The 17,131-nt window shown below is 47.9% G+C and overlaps 1 protein-coding gene across 1 annotated transcript in view; it reads left to right on the forward strand.

Moving 5' to 3' along the window:
• Nucleotides 1-2,543: 2,543 nt before the first annotated feature.
• Nucleotides 2,544-17,131, forward strand: part of LOC126540942 (uncharacterized) — a 32,705-nt gene continuing 18,117 nt past the window's right edge. Inside the window, exon 1 of the mRNA XM_055076141.2 lies at nt 2,544-2,771. Within this exon, the coding sequence (XP_054932116.1) occupies nt 2,705-2,771 (67 nt within the window). The 5' untranslated portion in view covers nt 2,544-2,704. The remainder of the gene's footprint in view (nt 2,772-17,131) is intronic.

Consider the following 17,131-nt stretch of genomic DNA (forward strand, 5'->3'; position numbering starts at 1 on the left):
AAGCCTTTGACTCTAGTATGCTGTTAAAGCATGTCGGCGGATGCACGCACATATTTATATACCTCGTATATTAAAAGGAACAATAAATAACAAGTTTCATTGACGCTTTTTTGTTTTTATCTGGGTAACGCTGCATTACGGCACCGTTTTAATGATCAAGTGATGTAGGCTACGCGTCCCACTTCACAATGAACAAATAACCAAAATGCATCGCTAGAAGCCAACAAACATTCACACCAAGAACAACATAAAGCAAATTACGTGTGCTTAATGAATAAAATAAAGAAGCAATAAATTAATGGAAATGAAAGTGGATGAAAAAAAACTTGCCACAGGTGGGCAATGAAGGCACAACCTCCGTATTTCGCGTGCGATGGTCTACTAATCGAGGTACCGCGGCGCCCTTTCCTACATCCACTTTCTTAGTATTTATGTTTCCTAGTAGAACCCCGGGAGTGTTAGCCAGCGCCACCACTCCCAGACCTTCCCGGCGAACGTGGAACAGCCTTGCTGCCGCAGGCTTCACGAGAACGTGCTCTCTTTGAGTGAAGACAACTGGTCAATAAAACTACACATGCTACCTGCAAGAATCAATGTTGCCGGATTCGAAACCCTCGCTATGTAATAGACGAGAAGAAAGGGGGCTAACCAAGGGCCCGATTTTATTTCATATATTGAGCACAAGTAATTTCCTCTATGTTGTCTTTGGTGTCAGTGTTTGTTGGCTTCTAATGATATGACTAATAAAAATCGGGCCGCTCGGTTGACCCCCTTTCTTCTGGTTCAATATATATTCCGTAATATAATGTATTCATGCCGTTTATTATGGTACACAAGACAAAACCGTAAAGAAATAATAGTTACATCCTCTTATTACTTAAGACACACACAATCGCTGACACTGATTTGTAATCACGGAAGTAATTGGATGTCGACCTGCCTGATCCGGCATTTGAGTACGCTCCACTACTCACTACTGCGTTTCGTTTTCCCACAGACACCACCGTTGTTTGATTCTAGTGGCCCTAAAATACTACTGAATAAGCAGCGTGAGGAAAGGGCAAAGGACAAGCTAAAAAGCAATGAGCAAAAGGCCTTTCTAGGAATTTCGGTAGTTTATTGCGGAACGCGCCTTTATAGTCGCCTAAGCAGACATGACGAGACGTATAAACAAAGCAGTATAAGACGCCAGAGGGAAAAGCAATAATCACGTTAAAGGGACACTAAGGCAAATAAGTCAAGCTAAAGTGATAGATTTCAGCACTGCCATTTGTTGAGCGTGTTGGTAAACTGACTTGGAAAGCATATTTAGCGCGAAGAAGGACAACAACACAATGCGCTATTCGGGCCGCATTGTGGTGTCGTTGCCCTTGTGTGCTTGTTCGCTGGCGCTAAATGTGCTTTTAAGTGATACATTAGTGCTCGAAAATGTCTAAGGTGTCAATATTTTGGCGAACAGAGCCTTAATCATCGAGCAACTGAGGTAAATGCTGGACACAATTAGAGAATCTCCCAGGACATTCGAGTACTTGCCCGATGACGAAAGGAATCCTCAGTTAAACTCTGCCAGTAGTACTCAACCACTCGTTGTAAAAGACATCCTTGTATTCTGTTATAAGATTATATAAATAATAACCGATGAAATAAAAAATGAAAGTGGTTGCACTAGTGCAAGCGACAGGCACGCGAACTATGTTTTACATTTAGTCGGAGGACTTAGTAACGGAGCGCTTAACAAAATATGCCTGCAAATACAACTGTGTCTGATCGCGCGATGGTCTGAAAGGCCATGTGATGAACTGTTAAACAGCCGTGCTGTATGAATTGTAATAATTATTGGTGCTGGGAAAAACCCTGCTAGACATCGGGAACTGAGAAACCAGACTACGTCTTAAATGCGGTGCAAATGCGAATAAAGCTGCAATAAAGTGATTTATACGAGGAGTCCCAATTGTTATGCACCGAGTTTTAAAGAAACACTGGTCAGTATGCGTACGTGCGTACCAGTAGTATTTCTTTTTCACTGACAATCCAAATATTTATTAAAAAATATTTGTCTACCTTTCGCATAATTGCTCTAATTATCATGATGCGCGTTGGGGGAATAAAGATAATCGTAATACACGTTAAAGTAAGATGTGCTGAGCAAGGCACACGTTACGTGTTTCCTTTTTCCTGCAAGTAGAAAAAGTTATTTAATAATACCACATCGTTGCCGCCTCCGTTCGTACCCCTTTTTATTATATGCGGATGCACATAATCTTACAGGGAGATAATGGACCTTGTGGGCGAGGCCACAAGGCGTCCCCAATTCTCGCGGTTTCTGATGACGCTTGTGTGGCCCGCCCACTTGCTGCGGAGCCTAAACCTCCTTATCACTTAGACATGTGCCTAGTGTTAGCCGGTGACCCCGGAAACTTTGCTCTTGCGGTGCAACACGCAATCCGTGTTTTCGGTGCTCGAATGTTCCGCATCAGGAGGAAGTTTTCGAGTGTCATGATAGCGCACGGCGAGAACATAAAAGGGCCCACTGGTGGTGCCTCTGGTCAGTAGGCGTACAGGCAGGTAATGCAACGAAGTAGCTGAGAAGCAATCCAGCGCGGCCTATTATCGGCATTGTCCGAGCCACGATTCAGACTACATTAGTACGCAGCGACCCGCGGCGCTGACAATACGAAGCACGCAGAAGTTTATTCGCCAAACAATGAAGGCGTGTTTTCCGCCACTGCACATCCTCCTGTTCACAGTGACCTGCGCTGTTTTAGCAAACGGTGAGTCGGATCCCAATTTTGCATTCCTTTATTTTTTATTCTCATTTCGAATCTGGCAGGAGACACAGCAGTGCTGTGCGCGTCCGGTCCTTCTCGGGGACTACTGTTTTGGTCTTTTTCTATGGCAGCCGCACCGACACGCACAGTACGCTCTTCAACCGGCATGAAGTACGCAATATAAGTTATATCGGAGACGAGGACATTCTGAAGAAAAGGCGGGCGCAGTTTTAGTAACTCTCGACATCAGGTTTCAATGGACAGTTTGTAAAACTAAATATCACTTGCCGTTAAGTCATAAAGCTGTGCAGCCTGATACAGATATGACCTCATAGTAGCAGATTCAGCGCATAATTAGCTGCGAAGTTAACGGTTTCGGATACCGTTTCTTTTGCAGCAGACAAGATCCCTAAAGGTGTAATCAGGTACGGAGGTTGCGATTCCTTAGAGGTTACGCTTTCTGTCAAGCCTCCATCCAATCATGTCGAATGCTGCAAACAAATATCCAAAAAACCATAAATAAAGTAGGAGCGATGGTGTTCGGATTCACGTGGCATGTTCATTCCGAGGGTGTTACCCACGCCTAGTTAAAGCTGAAATGCCGTATTGATAATAACCTTATTGAGGAGGCAGAAAAGTCGGTTTCGAAGACGGAGAGTCATCGTCCAAGCAGCTGAGCGACGCTGCATGGAGCCGAGTGTGCTTGCGCGCTAAAAACCAACAGCAGCAGTTGTCGAACCGCTAACTCCTGGCTGTAGAGGCAAGCCCCTGGCCGCAAAGCAGTTTCCATGTAAAGTTGAGAGCTTGCGAACGAAATTTCAAGGGCAAAGGCGGATTCCAAAAAAAAACGAAATACACAAAGAACAGTAGCTGCACAACCCACAGTGGGTGCGTTTATATGACTAAGCCAGCATTCTGAGCTCAAGCAGAAGGGCACTGAAATAAACGGGGTGACTGACGCTCTGTCCTAAGCTATCAATGATTAACATACTACGGGGATGTCATATATGATTTGCCCGATGTGACCACGTTCTCAGGTCCATCTTGCAGCAGCAAATTATGTAAAATATAGACAAGTACTCTTTCGCGGTGTCGGGCGGGTCTACCTTTCCGGCAGAGAATTGCATGCGATGCGACCAATAGGCGTATTCCTCTTGCGAAATGCATTGACTGCGCCCAAATGCTTCATTATTCAGTAGTTGGAATTGGGGACGTGAAATCCAAGAATGTATCGATTTTTCAGCAATTGCTTATTGCAAGCGGCCGCACCAAAGGTAAAGAGAAATTCTGCGGCATGACACTGCAGTACAAAATTTACTGTTTTGTGGCTGTCGCAGAGGAATGTGTGCCACACAGAGACGTCGCCCAATGGTACTCCGCCGTAGTAGCGGTAGACGCGGAGGGAGAACCACTCGAGTGCGGAACCATGAAAATGGACAACCCCGAAGTCGCGGAGGAATCAGCAATAGCATTAGCGTTGGCCTTCCACCAAAGCTAGAGTTATTGTAAGCGCCTCAAAGATCCTGTTTCATAATTTCACGAAAGGACGCATCTCGCCAGCGCCGGTCAAAATTATAAATAATAACAGCGAACACCATTGCGGGACGGCTCAAATTGTTTGGGTGCCCGCGCACCTTCCTTTCTCTCACCGGCAACGAGGAGGGTCACAGCGTCGCTCGAGGACTTGCTCGCCGAGGAAGTCGGCCGGCCCAGCAGGGAACGACAGGAGACCGCATGGTGTTGGAATCGCACCGCTGGCACGAGTTGTTGGGGTCTCGGTGCTGACGCCCGTTATTGCCAATGGGTCGCAAGCCCCAAGGGTAGCGTTGGCCTGGCGGCCTGGGGCACTGGAAGCATCCGAAGGTCCCGGCAAAGCATGAGAAGACTGGTAACAGAACAACTTGTTTATTCTAACATAGCAAAAGAGCGGCCGGTCAGGTCGACCGGAGTGGAGAGACGGGAGAGCACGTAACTCAACAGTACAAATCGGAGCCTCTCTCTTGGCGTCCGGGGGCAGCTGCTCTTATACTCCCGGCGTCGCGGTCCAAAAGGGAAGGAGGGAAGGTCACGGGATGAAGGTCACGGGACGGCGCAGCAGGAGCCCACGACGGCGCGAACTGTCGGGCCGAGAGACCTGCTGAACCGAGTGTAGTGACGCATCGCCAACCGCCCACACGACGGCGCGAACGGTTGAGCCGAGAGACCTCCAGGCTCCACATTCGGGGAACTCCGCTCCCCGGCTGCCGCGCTTTGACAAGCGAGGGCACACACACACACACGCACACACGAAGACACGTGGCACTGAAACACGCCTGGACACGCTTGGCGGGTAGGCGTTGCGGCGGCGTCGAACAGGCCAAAATGTCCGCCGTTTTGAACAAAGCCCCGGCGTCCGTTGCATCCGCGCCGGCATTACCGCGCGTTGTAGGCGAAACGTAACAGACCGCCCCGCCGGGGGAAGGAGATCCCGATGGTCAGGGGACTGCATCCGCTGTCCGGAGGGATGTCGCTCGATGATGCTCATAACCGAAGTCGGGCGTCCTTTGGCGTTTCTTGAGCGCAGCGCACAGAGAAGCCCTCGTTCTCACGTTCAGGTGCACACAGGACACTGCAAAGTGACTTCGGGAGAGTTGACATTTTTGTTCTCGTTTCCGGCAAGCGTTAGAACCACGCCTGAAAGTCAACCGCTCAGTCAGCAAGCACGGCACAACCCTCACTAAGCCCTGCCAGGCTCTTTCCCCTTTTATACTGCTGCCTAGTTCCTTACAGTAGTTTAGCAGCACTCAGAACGCGTCCACAAATCGGAAAAATTGCACTAAAAAGCACATCATCACTTTTAAACACTACACAAAAGCAATAGGTTAAAAAAAATCCTGCCTCAGGAAGAAAAACATCAGTAACAAGCAATTTTGAGGCTGATTCCCACGTTAGGGGCTTCGACTTAAGCCATCGGCGTTACCGTTGAGACTCCCCTTTTTGTAACGCACCTCAAAGGAATATTGTTGCAAAGCGAGGCTCCAGCGCAGGAGGCGGCCATTTTTGGGAGAGATGGTCTGCAGCCATTGGAGAGGGCAGTGATCCGTCTCAATGATAAACCTCGAGCCAGCTAGGTAACATGACAATTTCTGAACGGCCCACACGATACACGCACACTCTTTCTCGGTGGCGCTATACGCCTGCTCACGACTGGTCAGCTTACGACTAGCATACAGGACGGGGTGTTCTACTTCTCCATTTTCCCGTTGGCACAGTACAACGCCCATGCCTCGCTCACTAGCATCACACTGAACAACGAACCCTTTTGTGTAGTCGGGCGATCGTAGCACAGGCTGGCTTGTTAGGGCGCTCTTTAGGGCGCTAAAAGCTATTTCCTTCGTCTCATCCCAGACGACTGTTTGCGGCTCTGTCTTTCTTAGAGCATCCGTCAAGGGAGCCGCGATATCAGAGTACCTGGGAATGTACCTCTGATAACAGCCGGCGACACCTAAGAACGACCGAATATCGGTCTTCGTGCGCGGTTGCGGGAAGTCTCGCACAGCGGCCACTTTTATTTCAGAGGGGCGGCGACGACCCCGACCAATCACGTGTCCGAGGTAGACAACCTCGGCCTGTGCTAACTGGCACTTGGGAGCCTTGACTGTCAAGCCCGCATCGCGCAGGCGGGTTAGCACTGCCCGCAAGTGCGCCATATGTTCCGGCCAGGATGCGGAGAATATCGCTACGTCGTCTAGATACGGTAAAGCGAATTCTTGCTGTCCCCGCAACACTTTATCCATGAGGCTTGAAAAGCAGTATGGCGCGTTCTTCAAACCAAAACTCAAAACTTTAGGACGGAATGTCCCCATGGGTGAAATGAACGCCGCATACCTACTAGCCTCTTCTGTAAGTGGAACCTGCCAATAACCCCTGACAAGATCTAGGGTGGAAATAAACTGAGCGCTACTCACTCTCTCAAGGCGCTCCTCGATGTTAGGGATCGGATAAATTTGATCCTTAGTGATGGAATTAAGCCTGCGGTAGTCGACGCAAGGACGAGGTTCCTTGCCCGGTACCTCAACTAAAATCAAAGGGGAGGTATAATCACTCTCACCCGCTTCAATAACACCGAGCTGTAGCATTTTCTTTACCTCAGCCTCCATAATATCGCTCTGGCGGGGTGCCACCCGGTACGCCTTGGATCGTACTGGCTCTGGGGAGGTAAGTTCTATGTCATGAGTAAGGACAGAAGTCCTACCAGGCCTCTCAGAGAACAGACCTTGAAACTCTTGTAAGAGCTGGTGTAGTTCTGTTTTCTGCTCAGGCGACAGCGATGCTTTACTTATTAAGTCACTAATGACTTGATCGGTGTCTTTCCTGTTCGTCACTGAGCCTAGTCCCGGAAGCTCGACCGGAAGCTCTTCTAACTTTCCCGTGTCGGGATTTTCCTCTCCAGTATCTGGTGCCTTTAACGCTACAGGCTCAATTTTATCCCGTTCGGGCGTGCTCTGAATACCAGCTTGCTGCGCCTCTGACCCTTTTTCATCGTTCAACAACGTCGGCCCCGCAACTACCGCCTTTGCAGCGAGCTCCCGAACCTTCGATCTGGTTAAGGCCTGAACGCTAGCCTCACCAAACAAAAGCCCCTTCTCGCGCAGGAGGTGATCGGACCTGTTCGAAAATAGGTACGGGTACTGGGGGGGCAGCATAGATGACACTGCGGCCTCCGTCTCAAGTGCTCCGAAAGGTCCTTCAATAAGCACCTTTGCTACCGGCAGACACACGCTATGAGCTTCCACTGCTTGCTTGATCCATGCGCACTCGCCCGTGAACATATCGGGTTCTACGTAAGAGGGATGAACTACATCCATCGTAGCTGCGGTATCGCGAAGCACTCGGCACTCTTTCCCGTTCACGAGGAGGTCTCGCATGTAAGGCTCGAGAAGCTTGATGTTCTCGTCAGTGCTGCCTAATGAAAAAAACACGACTTTTGGTTTTGTTTCTGGGCACTGCGCCGAAAAGTGACCCGGCTTCTGGCACGTATAACAAACGCGCGCTTGCCTCATCTCGAACCGCTTTCTGCGTTCGGCTTCGGTTGCCGCCGTCTCCTTACGTTCGGTCGGACTGCTTTCACTCGCATCCGCACTACGTGTGTCCCCCTTTGCTCTCATGGGCGCGAACTTTGGCCTCTCAAACTTGGAGCCAAATTCAGCCTTTTGACCGTCCTTAGCTCCACGAGCCCGACGCGTCACAAACTCCTCGGCTAACTCAGCGGCTCTAGCCACCGTACTAACGTCTGGCCTATCCAAGACCCAGTACCGCACGTTCTCAGGTAACCGACTATAAAACTGTTCTAGCCCGAAACACTGCAGAACTTTCTCGTGGTCACCAAACGCTTTCTCTTCTTTGAGCCACTCCTGCATGTTTGACATAAGCCTGTACGCAAACTCTGTATATGACTCACTTCTGCCTTTCTCGTTTTCCCGAAACTTCCGACGGAACGCCTCCGCTGACAGCCGGTACTTTTTTAGCAGACTCGATTTCACTTTGTCGAAATCCTCTGCCTCCTCTCTCTCCAAGCGAGCGACTACGTCGGCCGCCTCGCCGGGTAGCAAAGTGAGCAAGCGCTGTGGCCACGTTTCCCGAGAGAACCCCTGCTTCTCGCACGTTCGCTCAAAGTTAACCAGGAACAAACCAATGTCCTCTCCAAGCTTAAACGGCCGCATCAGGTCAGTCATTTTGAACAATACTCGTTCTCCTGCACCGTGTGCCTGACTTCCATTACGAGCGCGTTCCATCTCTAGCTCGAGACGCTTCATTTCCAAAGCGTGTTGACGGTCGCGCTCTTCTTTTTCTTTCTCTTTTTGTTCTTTTAGTTCGCGCTCCTGTTTCTCTTTTTGTTCTTTAAGTTCGCGCTCCTGTTTCTCTTTTTGCTCCTCCCTCTCCTGAATGGTCTCAAGGCATTCCGACAGCTCGTCATCCTCAGCTTCTAACTCAAGAATAGCCCTTAGCAGTTCTGGTTTTCTGAGTTTGTCTGAGACATCCAGACCCAACTCTCTCGCAAGCTCCAGCAATTTCGGTTTGCGCAACGACTTCAAATCCATGGCTGCTCTGAATGCTGCTTTCTCTACTGCCTACTATTGTCTTGCCGCAAACTAACCCGGCAGCAACGACAACCACAATTACCAGCTCTGTTTCTAACACTAACAAAAGCCTGGCAAAACTCAGAAGAAGAAAGTCCCGCACTCACCAAACCTCGCAGCCAAGACTTCAGCGCAGTCGTTCCGCTGCAGGCAACCAGTCATCACACAGGGCTCGTTGCGCTGCTCCCGGATGGTCGTTGTGCTGCTCAGCATACAGTCAACCGCATCTCTTCGCTGCTGGCCTCCGTTGTCGCGATCTCACCGCTGGCAACCAGATGTTGTAATCGCACCGCTGGCACGAGTTGTTGGGGTCTCGGTGCTGACGCCCGTTATTGCCAATGGGTCGCAAGCCCCAAGGGTAGCGTTGGCCTGGCGGCCTGGGGCACTGGAAGCATCCGAAGGTCCCGGCAAAGCATGAGAAGACTGGTAACAGAACAACTTGTTTATTCTAACATAGCAAAAGAGCGGCCGGTCAGGTCGACCGGAGTGGAGAGACGGGAGAGCACGTAACTCAACAGTACAAATTGGAGCCTCTCTCTTGGCGTCCGGGGGCAGCTGCTCTTATACTCCCGGCGTCGCGGTCCAAAAGGGAAGGAGGGAAGGTCACGGGATGAAGGTCACGGGACGGCGCAGCAGGAGCCCACGACGGCGCGAACTGTCGGGCCGAGAGACCTGCTGAACCGAGTGTAGTGACGCATCGCCAACCGCCCACACGACGGCGCGAACGGTTGAGCCGAGAGACCTCCAGGCTCCACATTCGGGGAACTCCGCTCCCCGGCTGCCGCGCTTTGACAAGCGAGGGCACACACACACACACGCACACACGAAGACACGTGGCACTGAAACACGCCTGGACACGCTTGGCGGGTAGGCGTTGCGGCGGCGTCGAACAGGCCAAAATGTCCGCCGTTTTGAACAAAGCCCCGGCGTCCGTTGCATCCGCGCCGGCATTACCGCGCGTTGTAGGCGAAACGTAACAATGGTCAGACACAAAGCCATCACCGATTACTATCGGCTGGGAAGGACCCGGTACCTACCCGCTCATCCCGATGTAACCAAAAAACAGGCGGTAGCCTGGCGCTTCCTGCGAACAGACATGTATCCTAATCCGGTGGCATGCCGCAGATTACATACAGGGCAATACAATGATCAATGTATATTGTGTAAGTGTAGGGCGGATCTGCCACATATTCTATGAACATGCTCGAAGGCAGCTCCTTTCGAGGCCCGCAAAATTGAAAACCGACAGCAGTGAGATTACCTGCTGCTCAGCTCAGACCAGCGAGACCAGGTCTGGGTCATCCAGCTAGCAGTCATAGCCGCTGAGACCCAGGCGATCTCAGTCATCTGCTAGGAGAAGGGAGGCTGCGTCCGCCACCGTGATTGATGGCATCGCTAAATGTTGACTCTCTTTCGCCAGTTTCCAACGTCTATAGCAGTACTAATATAACAAAGTAACAGTAACAGTAGCACGAAGAAAAGAAGTCCCTTCACTTATGTCGCAACTCGATAGTACTATAGCGATATGTACAGTCACCTGGCGCCATGTTGTCCTTACTGATATTTGAACCGGACTTCCTGCAGAACAGGCACATGTGACTAAACAGACAAACGAAAAATAAACAACATTGTTTCGAGACTTTAAAATATTGCGAAATAGCATCGATTGCCTTACTTCGCAATTTCAGCGAGTGTAAGGTCAGAGAAATAGGCAGCCTTTCGCGCTCTTTGACATTTGCTCAATGTAGGCAATGCTTTTTGCTTTGAAAGCAAAAATAGTGACCTTCTATAAACGAGGAGCGCGTTTCGTCGGACTTTTCAAACAACGCTATGGGTTACCGCCCGATGCTTGCGTCGATGGTTCCGTAAATTTGCGTCAGGAGATTCGAATAACAGAGCGGGATAGTTTTACGTTATCGGGCCCCATTTCTGCGCTGCATGTCTACAACCATAAGGGAGGAGATAGTAACTGATACTATTTCAAGACTGCCAATTTTTCGTATGTAATTTCATAAAAACCTATACTTCGCAATTTCGGCTTTATCTGGTCTGGGTGAATCGACTTTGAGAAGATGATGTCACCAGAACTAATGGGAAGGAAAACGCTCGATGTCCGCTTTTGTTCACTTGAGATTCACTAAACATTTGACTTTCATATTTCATCAAACCTGAGGCATCGGGCTTGGTAGATATGGGATCTGGTACGGTGAGCCAAGACTATTGATTAGGGTCCCATAGAACGGGAGCCGGCTAACTTGATAACGATCACCATCACCATCAGTCATCAAACTTAAAAAAAAATCTGGCGTGTGAGGCACCTTTATTTTATTTTCTCACTAATCTTCTGTTTACGGGAATTGAGCAATCGAGCATAGAAGAGAAGTTCGCATAAGAAGCCACCCGCAGTGGCATCTTTCATAACTGTTAAAATAGACCCGCATATTTAAAACAGTGAATGTTAGCCCAAAGTGGCACGCCGTTTCAATAGCTCCTATAAACTGGCGATGTTAGCCGACTGTACCGGGTGCTCAAAGTTCAGCTTTATGGTTTTCTTAAAATTAGGCACTGGGAGGCAGACGAAAACCACCTGTGCAAATAATTTATGTGGCTAGGGGGACACAAACTGAAACGATAATTATCGCTGTCAGTAGCCGAATGAACTAATGTTGAATAATCAACTTTTTCATTGACTGCAGTAAGTGGGTATGTATGTATTCACGCGTTAGAGGCAGTCATGTTTGTGCACCGTTTCAGTTGGAAGAATTCTTCTAGCATGTCTGCTCCGACATATCTGACAACAAATTTTAATTATCGTTCGCATGATTACGCATGCAAGCGAGGGAGGTTCGGAGCAAAGCTGCGTTGGCAGTTTCGCGCCGTGCGCAAAGCTGCTAACGCTGCTTTTGCGTACGGCGTTTAGTCTGACAACGGGGCGGAGGCATAGGCAAGGATGATAACTGTCCCCCTTTCACTCTCGGCTGGCGAAATCAATATGTGACAGCACCGTGTGCCGTGCAGTTGTTGCTCTGGATCTCCATAAAACTTGCAGTAAATGGAAATTAGCAGACACTTTATTCGCGCAGCCCAGACAAGGACCATGCCCGCTAGTCTAGTCACCATTACGCACGCTCAATGCCCTCCGGCTTCTCCGCTCGCGCCATTATCGCGGCAAGGCAGCTGCCGCCAGCGTTACAGGCTGCCGGTCGCGTGTTACGACAACAGTTTCAGTTTGTTCAATATTCTATTTCCCCAGCCGAGAGGTCAAGGGGGACAGTTATCATCTTGACCAATGCCTCCGCTCCGTTGTCAGACTAAACGCCGCCTGCAACAGAGGTGTCACATCAGGGAGCAGCTATGCGCAGATTCTAACTCTCTTGTGTGCGTAATCATGCGAACGATAATTAAAATTTTGAGTCGCATATCTCGGAGCAACGACACGCTAGACGAATCTTTCCAACTGATAGCGTGTAAAAACGCCGCTACATCTAACTTTTCAATACAAACATACCCACTTACTGCAGCCACCAAAAGGTTATTACTCCCTTTTAGTTAATTGGGCTGCTGACAGCGATAGTTGTCATCTCGCTTTCTGTCACCCTGGCCACAGAACTTATTTGCACAGGCTGTCTTCGCGCGCCTCCCAGTGCCTAATTTTATGAAAAGCATAAAGCTTAATTTTTAACACCCTGTATGTCACGTTTCCCTGTACAGGAGTACTAGATTGCAAAACGCCGAATCGTTTCCTGTGTGAGTATGTTAAAAACAGGATATCCGGTAAACCTGTACGTTAGCGTGATTATGTTCGAAAGGAAAATGTGGCCAACCATCGGTACAACAACCTTTTGTAAAGAAAGCGCTCAAGAATATGAGTATTGACAAAATTTTCTGTCACGTAGTATAGGAGCCGAAACGGTGGTGTAGCATTTTTGAATAAAAAACAGTTGCTTTACTGGACAGCTTTGGGAGCAATTTTTGGTGCCAACGAGTTTTTCTTTTGCATGACATAAAGTATGTTTACTCTGGTCACTCCATGGTTCATAACTACCGATTTCGCAATCTTGTTTGTCCAGTATACTGTTTCTGCACCTCTGGTGTCACATTTAACGTTACTTTCAGTGAAACTGTCCATGTCATAGCCGTGCAACTGGATGGTCAGTGTGATGCTGCATTTTTTCTCTACGTCAGCATAATTAAAAATTCAACCACCTCATTGCCTTGTTTGCTAGTCTCTTTTCAATCGTATTGGGCTGTCGTTATGTCGCGACAGCCCAATAATATTTTACATTATAGCTAATATTATAGCTAATATTTATTTCTCCCCTTCGCACAGTGATGTGCTGCTGGTCTAAATAGGCTGGGAGGAGCTCGTTTGTACTTTTTTCCACGCGTAGTTGACAATTGTCTTCCAACGGTTCAACTATGTGACATCTTCAGGGACTGTTTAAAACAGAGGAGCAGCTAACCTAATGAACTTTACGGTTACACAGGCTAATTTCCAGCGAGGTTCTGTCTTACGGACAGAATTATAGGTTTTCTTAAATTTTCATAGAATGTAAAAGGCATTTCATTCAGTAGAGATACCAACATTCATGAAGGAATTGCGTAATCAAGGTGTACAGGAGGCATATGTGAATATCTTGGGAAATATCCATAAAAATTCCACAGTTACCTTGGGCATCCACAAGAAAAATTGAAAATTGCCTATGAAGGAAGGCGTTTGGCAAGATGGCATAATATCTCCAATGCTATTCGCTGCATGTTTAGAATAAGTATTAAAGCTATTAGACTGGGAGGGCTTTTAGGATTGAGGATCAACGGCGAAGATCTCAATAACCTTCGATTTGCAGATGACATTGTCCTGTTCAGCAATACTGGCAATGAAGTGCAATGAGTGATTGAGCACCTTAATCGAGAAAGTTTAAGTGCAGATTTAGGTATTTTTATGCACAATACAAAAAAAAATTCAATAGCCTGGCAAGAGAAGAGGAATTCATGTTCACCAGTCAGTCTCTAGAGTCTGTTGAGGAGTGTATTTATCTAAGTCGATTACTCACAGGGTACCCTGATAATGAGAAGGAAATTTACAGTAGAATAAATATGGGTCTGGCTACATTCTGCAGGCATTAACAAAACCTGATTTGAAGCTTACGACTGTCAGCGAGAAGTTTACCACTGTTGCATTCTACTGGTGGCAACATATGGGGCAGAAACTTGGAGGTTTACAAAGAAGCCCGAAAACAACTTAAGGGTCATGCAAAGAGCGATGGAAACAAAAATATCCTGCGTAACATTAGGATACCGGAAGCGAGCGGTATAGATCAGAGAGCAAATGGTGACAGCCGATATTCTAGTTCACATTAAGGTAAAGAATGTAGCTGGGCATGCAATGTAATGCGTAAGGTAGATAAGCGGTGAACAATTAGAATTACAGAAAGGGTACCAAGGGAAGGTAAGCTCCTGCCAAGGAAGAAAAAAATTATGTGTGGCGACGAAGTTATGAAATGAGCAGGCGCAAGTTGAAGTCAGTTAACGCAATGCAGGGATAATTCGAGATCGCTGGGAGAGGTGTTCGTCGTGTAGGGGACGAAACATAATTTTAATCTTTCTCACGTATTACTTATCATACCCGACTTCATAAAAATTTCGAATCACTACAATAGTTTGTTCTCTGAGGACGCAAAACAAAAAAAGAACATTGCGTATAAAATTTGTACGACGGCGTAGTAACCAGCACACAACAATATGTGCACGGGCATTAGACATGACATGCCCACTCAAACTCAATTCGAAGCCGGAGCCACATGTTCGGTTCTCCCACCAGAATGGGCAACACCCTACACCCCACGTATAACTCTTGGAAAGAGCGAGAAAAAAAGTGTACCTTGTATCACCCTAAGTTCGAAGGAGTATTAACCACGTGTTCATGCAGTGCTTTCCGGAAATGAGTAAAAAGAGAAGAAAAGCACAAGACATGCGCTAACTCTAAGCTATCATTTTGATTATTAAAAACATTCATATATAAATGCGTGCTACAACATTAGCGACAGAAAAGCAGGACATGATAGCACCTTAGTAAAATATTCAAGGGCGTGTGCATCGCGGCAGTCACTATTTACATGTGTTAACAAGGCGAGTCTTTGTTCTCTTTGTGCTTATTTTTTGGTGAGCTTTGCAAGAACAAGATGAACCGCACCATCTAGCTAGGTTTTCAATTGAAGTACAACTGTGTGTAGCCAACCAGGGCAAGGCACACCATACATATACGACGGATCACGCCGCTGTCTCCTCAATGGCTGGAGCGTTGTCTGCTGTGTTATATCTTGTAGCATTAGGTGCACTAGATGACCTAAAACCAACTATTCGAATTTTTCGATATTAAAAAAAAGTTTTCAGTAATTAGTATCAATACCAATATTTTCTAAGAGCCTTTAGTTTGCCACCAAGCATTACACCCCTAATATGCCTACAATTTCAATCAATGAAGAGCTTGGTATGACGTACGCTTCTTGCAAGACACCGCATGACTTCGCATTCAAGCACTTTCTTAAAGATATTTAGAACACTCGAGGGCGTAATTTAATGCAAAGAACGTAATTTGTCCTCCCACATTTAATTCTGCATGCACGTCAGCCGTAATGTTCCAGGCATGTCTACAAAATTATCACACCTTTTTTTGTTCTCTCAGGAGTGGGTTAAACGCCACATGGTTCCTAACCACACCGATACTGCTGTGAAAAAGTTGCATAAGCTTGTCGGGCCCTTGGGCCCTTTCTGCAGCGCGCACGGGGGAAGCTTTTGAAACGCGCGCCACAACGGCACTCGTCGCATGGAGCATGCGCACCGATCGCGTATTGTGAGAACTCGCGCGGGGAATGCCGGGAAGGCGGCTGCCCGATAAGAAGGCAGCTGAGACGGCACTCGTGGCTTTTTTCCGGGGTGCGGGCCTGGGGAGGCGCTGGTGGGGCGTAGCCCGTCTAGGTTTCTTTCCGAGCGTGCTGCAGAGCAGGGGGAAAAGCGTTTTGTGTCCGCTGGGCCAGGGCTCTTGTTCGCTTTTCGAACTGTGTCTGCGCGCCTGTTTCGGTACTTGCTTGCTTTCTGCGCTTTATGCATTCTGTTATCGATCGAAAGATTGTGTTGGTTGATGGTTTGTAACGGCCGTTTTTTCGTCGCTCTCTTTGGCTTGTATATTTTGTTGCCTCGCTGTTTTGCGGCTTGCTTCTTTGCTTTTGCTGCTTTTTGTTGCTTTGCTTCTTTGCTGCTTGCTTCTTTGCCTTGTTCTTTTCTGCTATTGGCCGCGAGGCTGCGGTAATTTTGAGTGTTACATTCTATCGTAAATTAAAGCGGTTTTTGTTCCTTGCGCCTTTGGTCCTTTGTCGTGCTGGTCGCGGCTCGCGGACCCCCTGAGCGAAGGCGAGAGGCCTTCAAGATATTTATTGTAAATGCTGCAATTGATAAATAGGCTTGAAGTTTATTATGTACGCATTATCCATAACAGACCTTCTAATTCCACATATGTAAACGAGGTGTGTTCTTCAATTCAGTAATCGCACTGAGAAACCGTACTATCCTGTAGGCGTACTGCTCATGTTGTAACTCCTTCGTATTAGATTTACAATGTCGTTTTCAATTTCACCTATACGCTCTCGAGCACGATCATGCGTGGCGCTTCATGCGCGGCGATTTTCCAGGAGAACGGCTCCAATTTATAATAAAGTATTTCTGCTTGCTTGCCTTACACACCTTTGCCCGCGTAACAGGCTCCCAGAGCATAATAACAATGGGAATATCACTCATCGTGCTTCCTGGCGAATCATGTTAAAGAACATTGTCGTGTACGAAGAGAAAGTGACTTTAGGGTCTCCCTGCACAGTTAGCTACGCAAGTTTTCTGTTTTTCAGCCACCATTGTTGGAAAGGTGCACGATAGCGTCTGTTATCGTGCGAACTTAGAAAAAGAAACTGTCAGCCCAAGCACTCCGTACAGATGGTTACCTAGCGAAGCTAAAACGTGCAGCCCCGGTGTTTATCACTGGGCAAATCTCGATGGTTCATTAAAGTATTTCTCAATTGTTGGTTCTGTTTTTGCGTTTTTATTAATTAATTAATTATTGACGACTACGACGAATGCGGGAGCAGTGGCGCCGAGTGGCGCCGAGTGGCGCCAACGAGGCTGCTCCTGAACAAGACGGGGACGCTGGAGCCAATGCTGGGGATGACAGTTTTTTACTACACGCGGACAACGTTA

This window comes from Dermacentor andersoni, chromosome 2, assembly GCF_023375885.2.
Source record: "Dermacentor andersoni chromosome 2, qqDerAnde1_hic_scaffold, whole genome shotgun sequence".
Classification (NCBI taxonomy): domain Eukaryota; kingdom Metazoa; phylum Arthropoda; class Arachnida; order Ixodida; family Ixodidae; genus Dermacentor; species Dermacentor andersoni.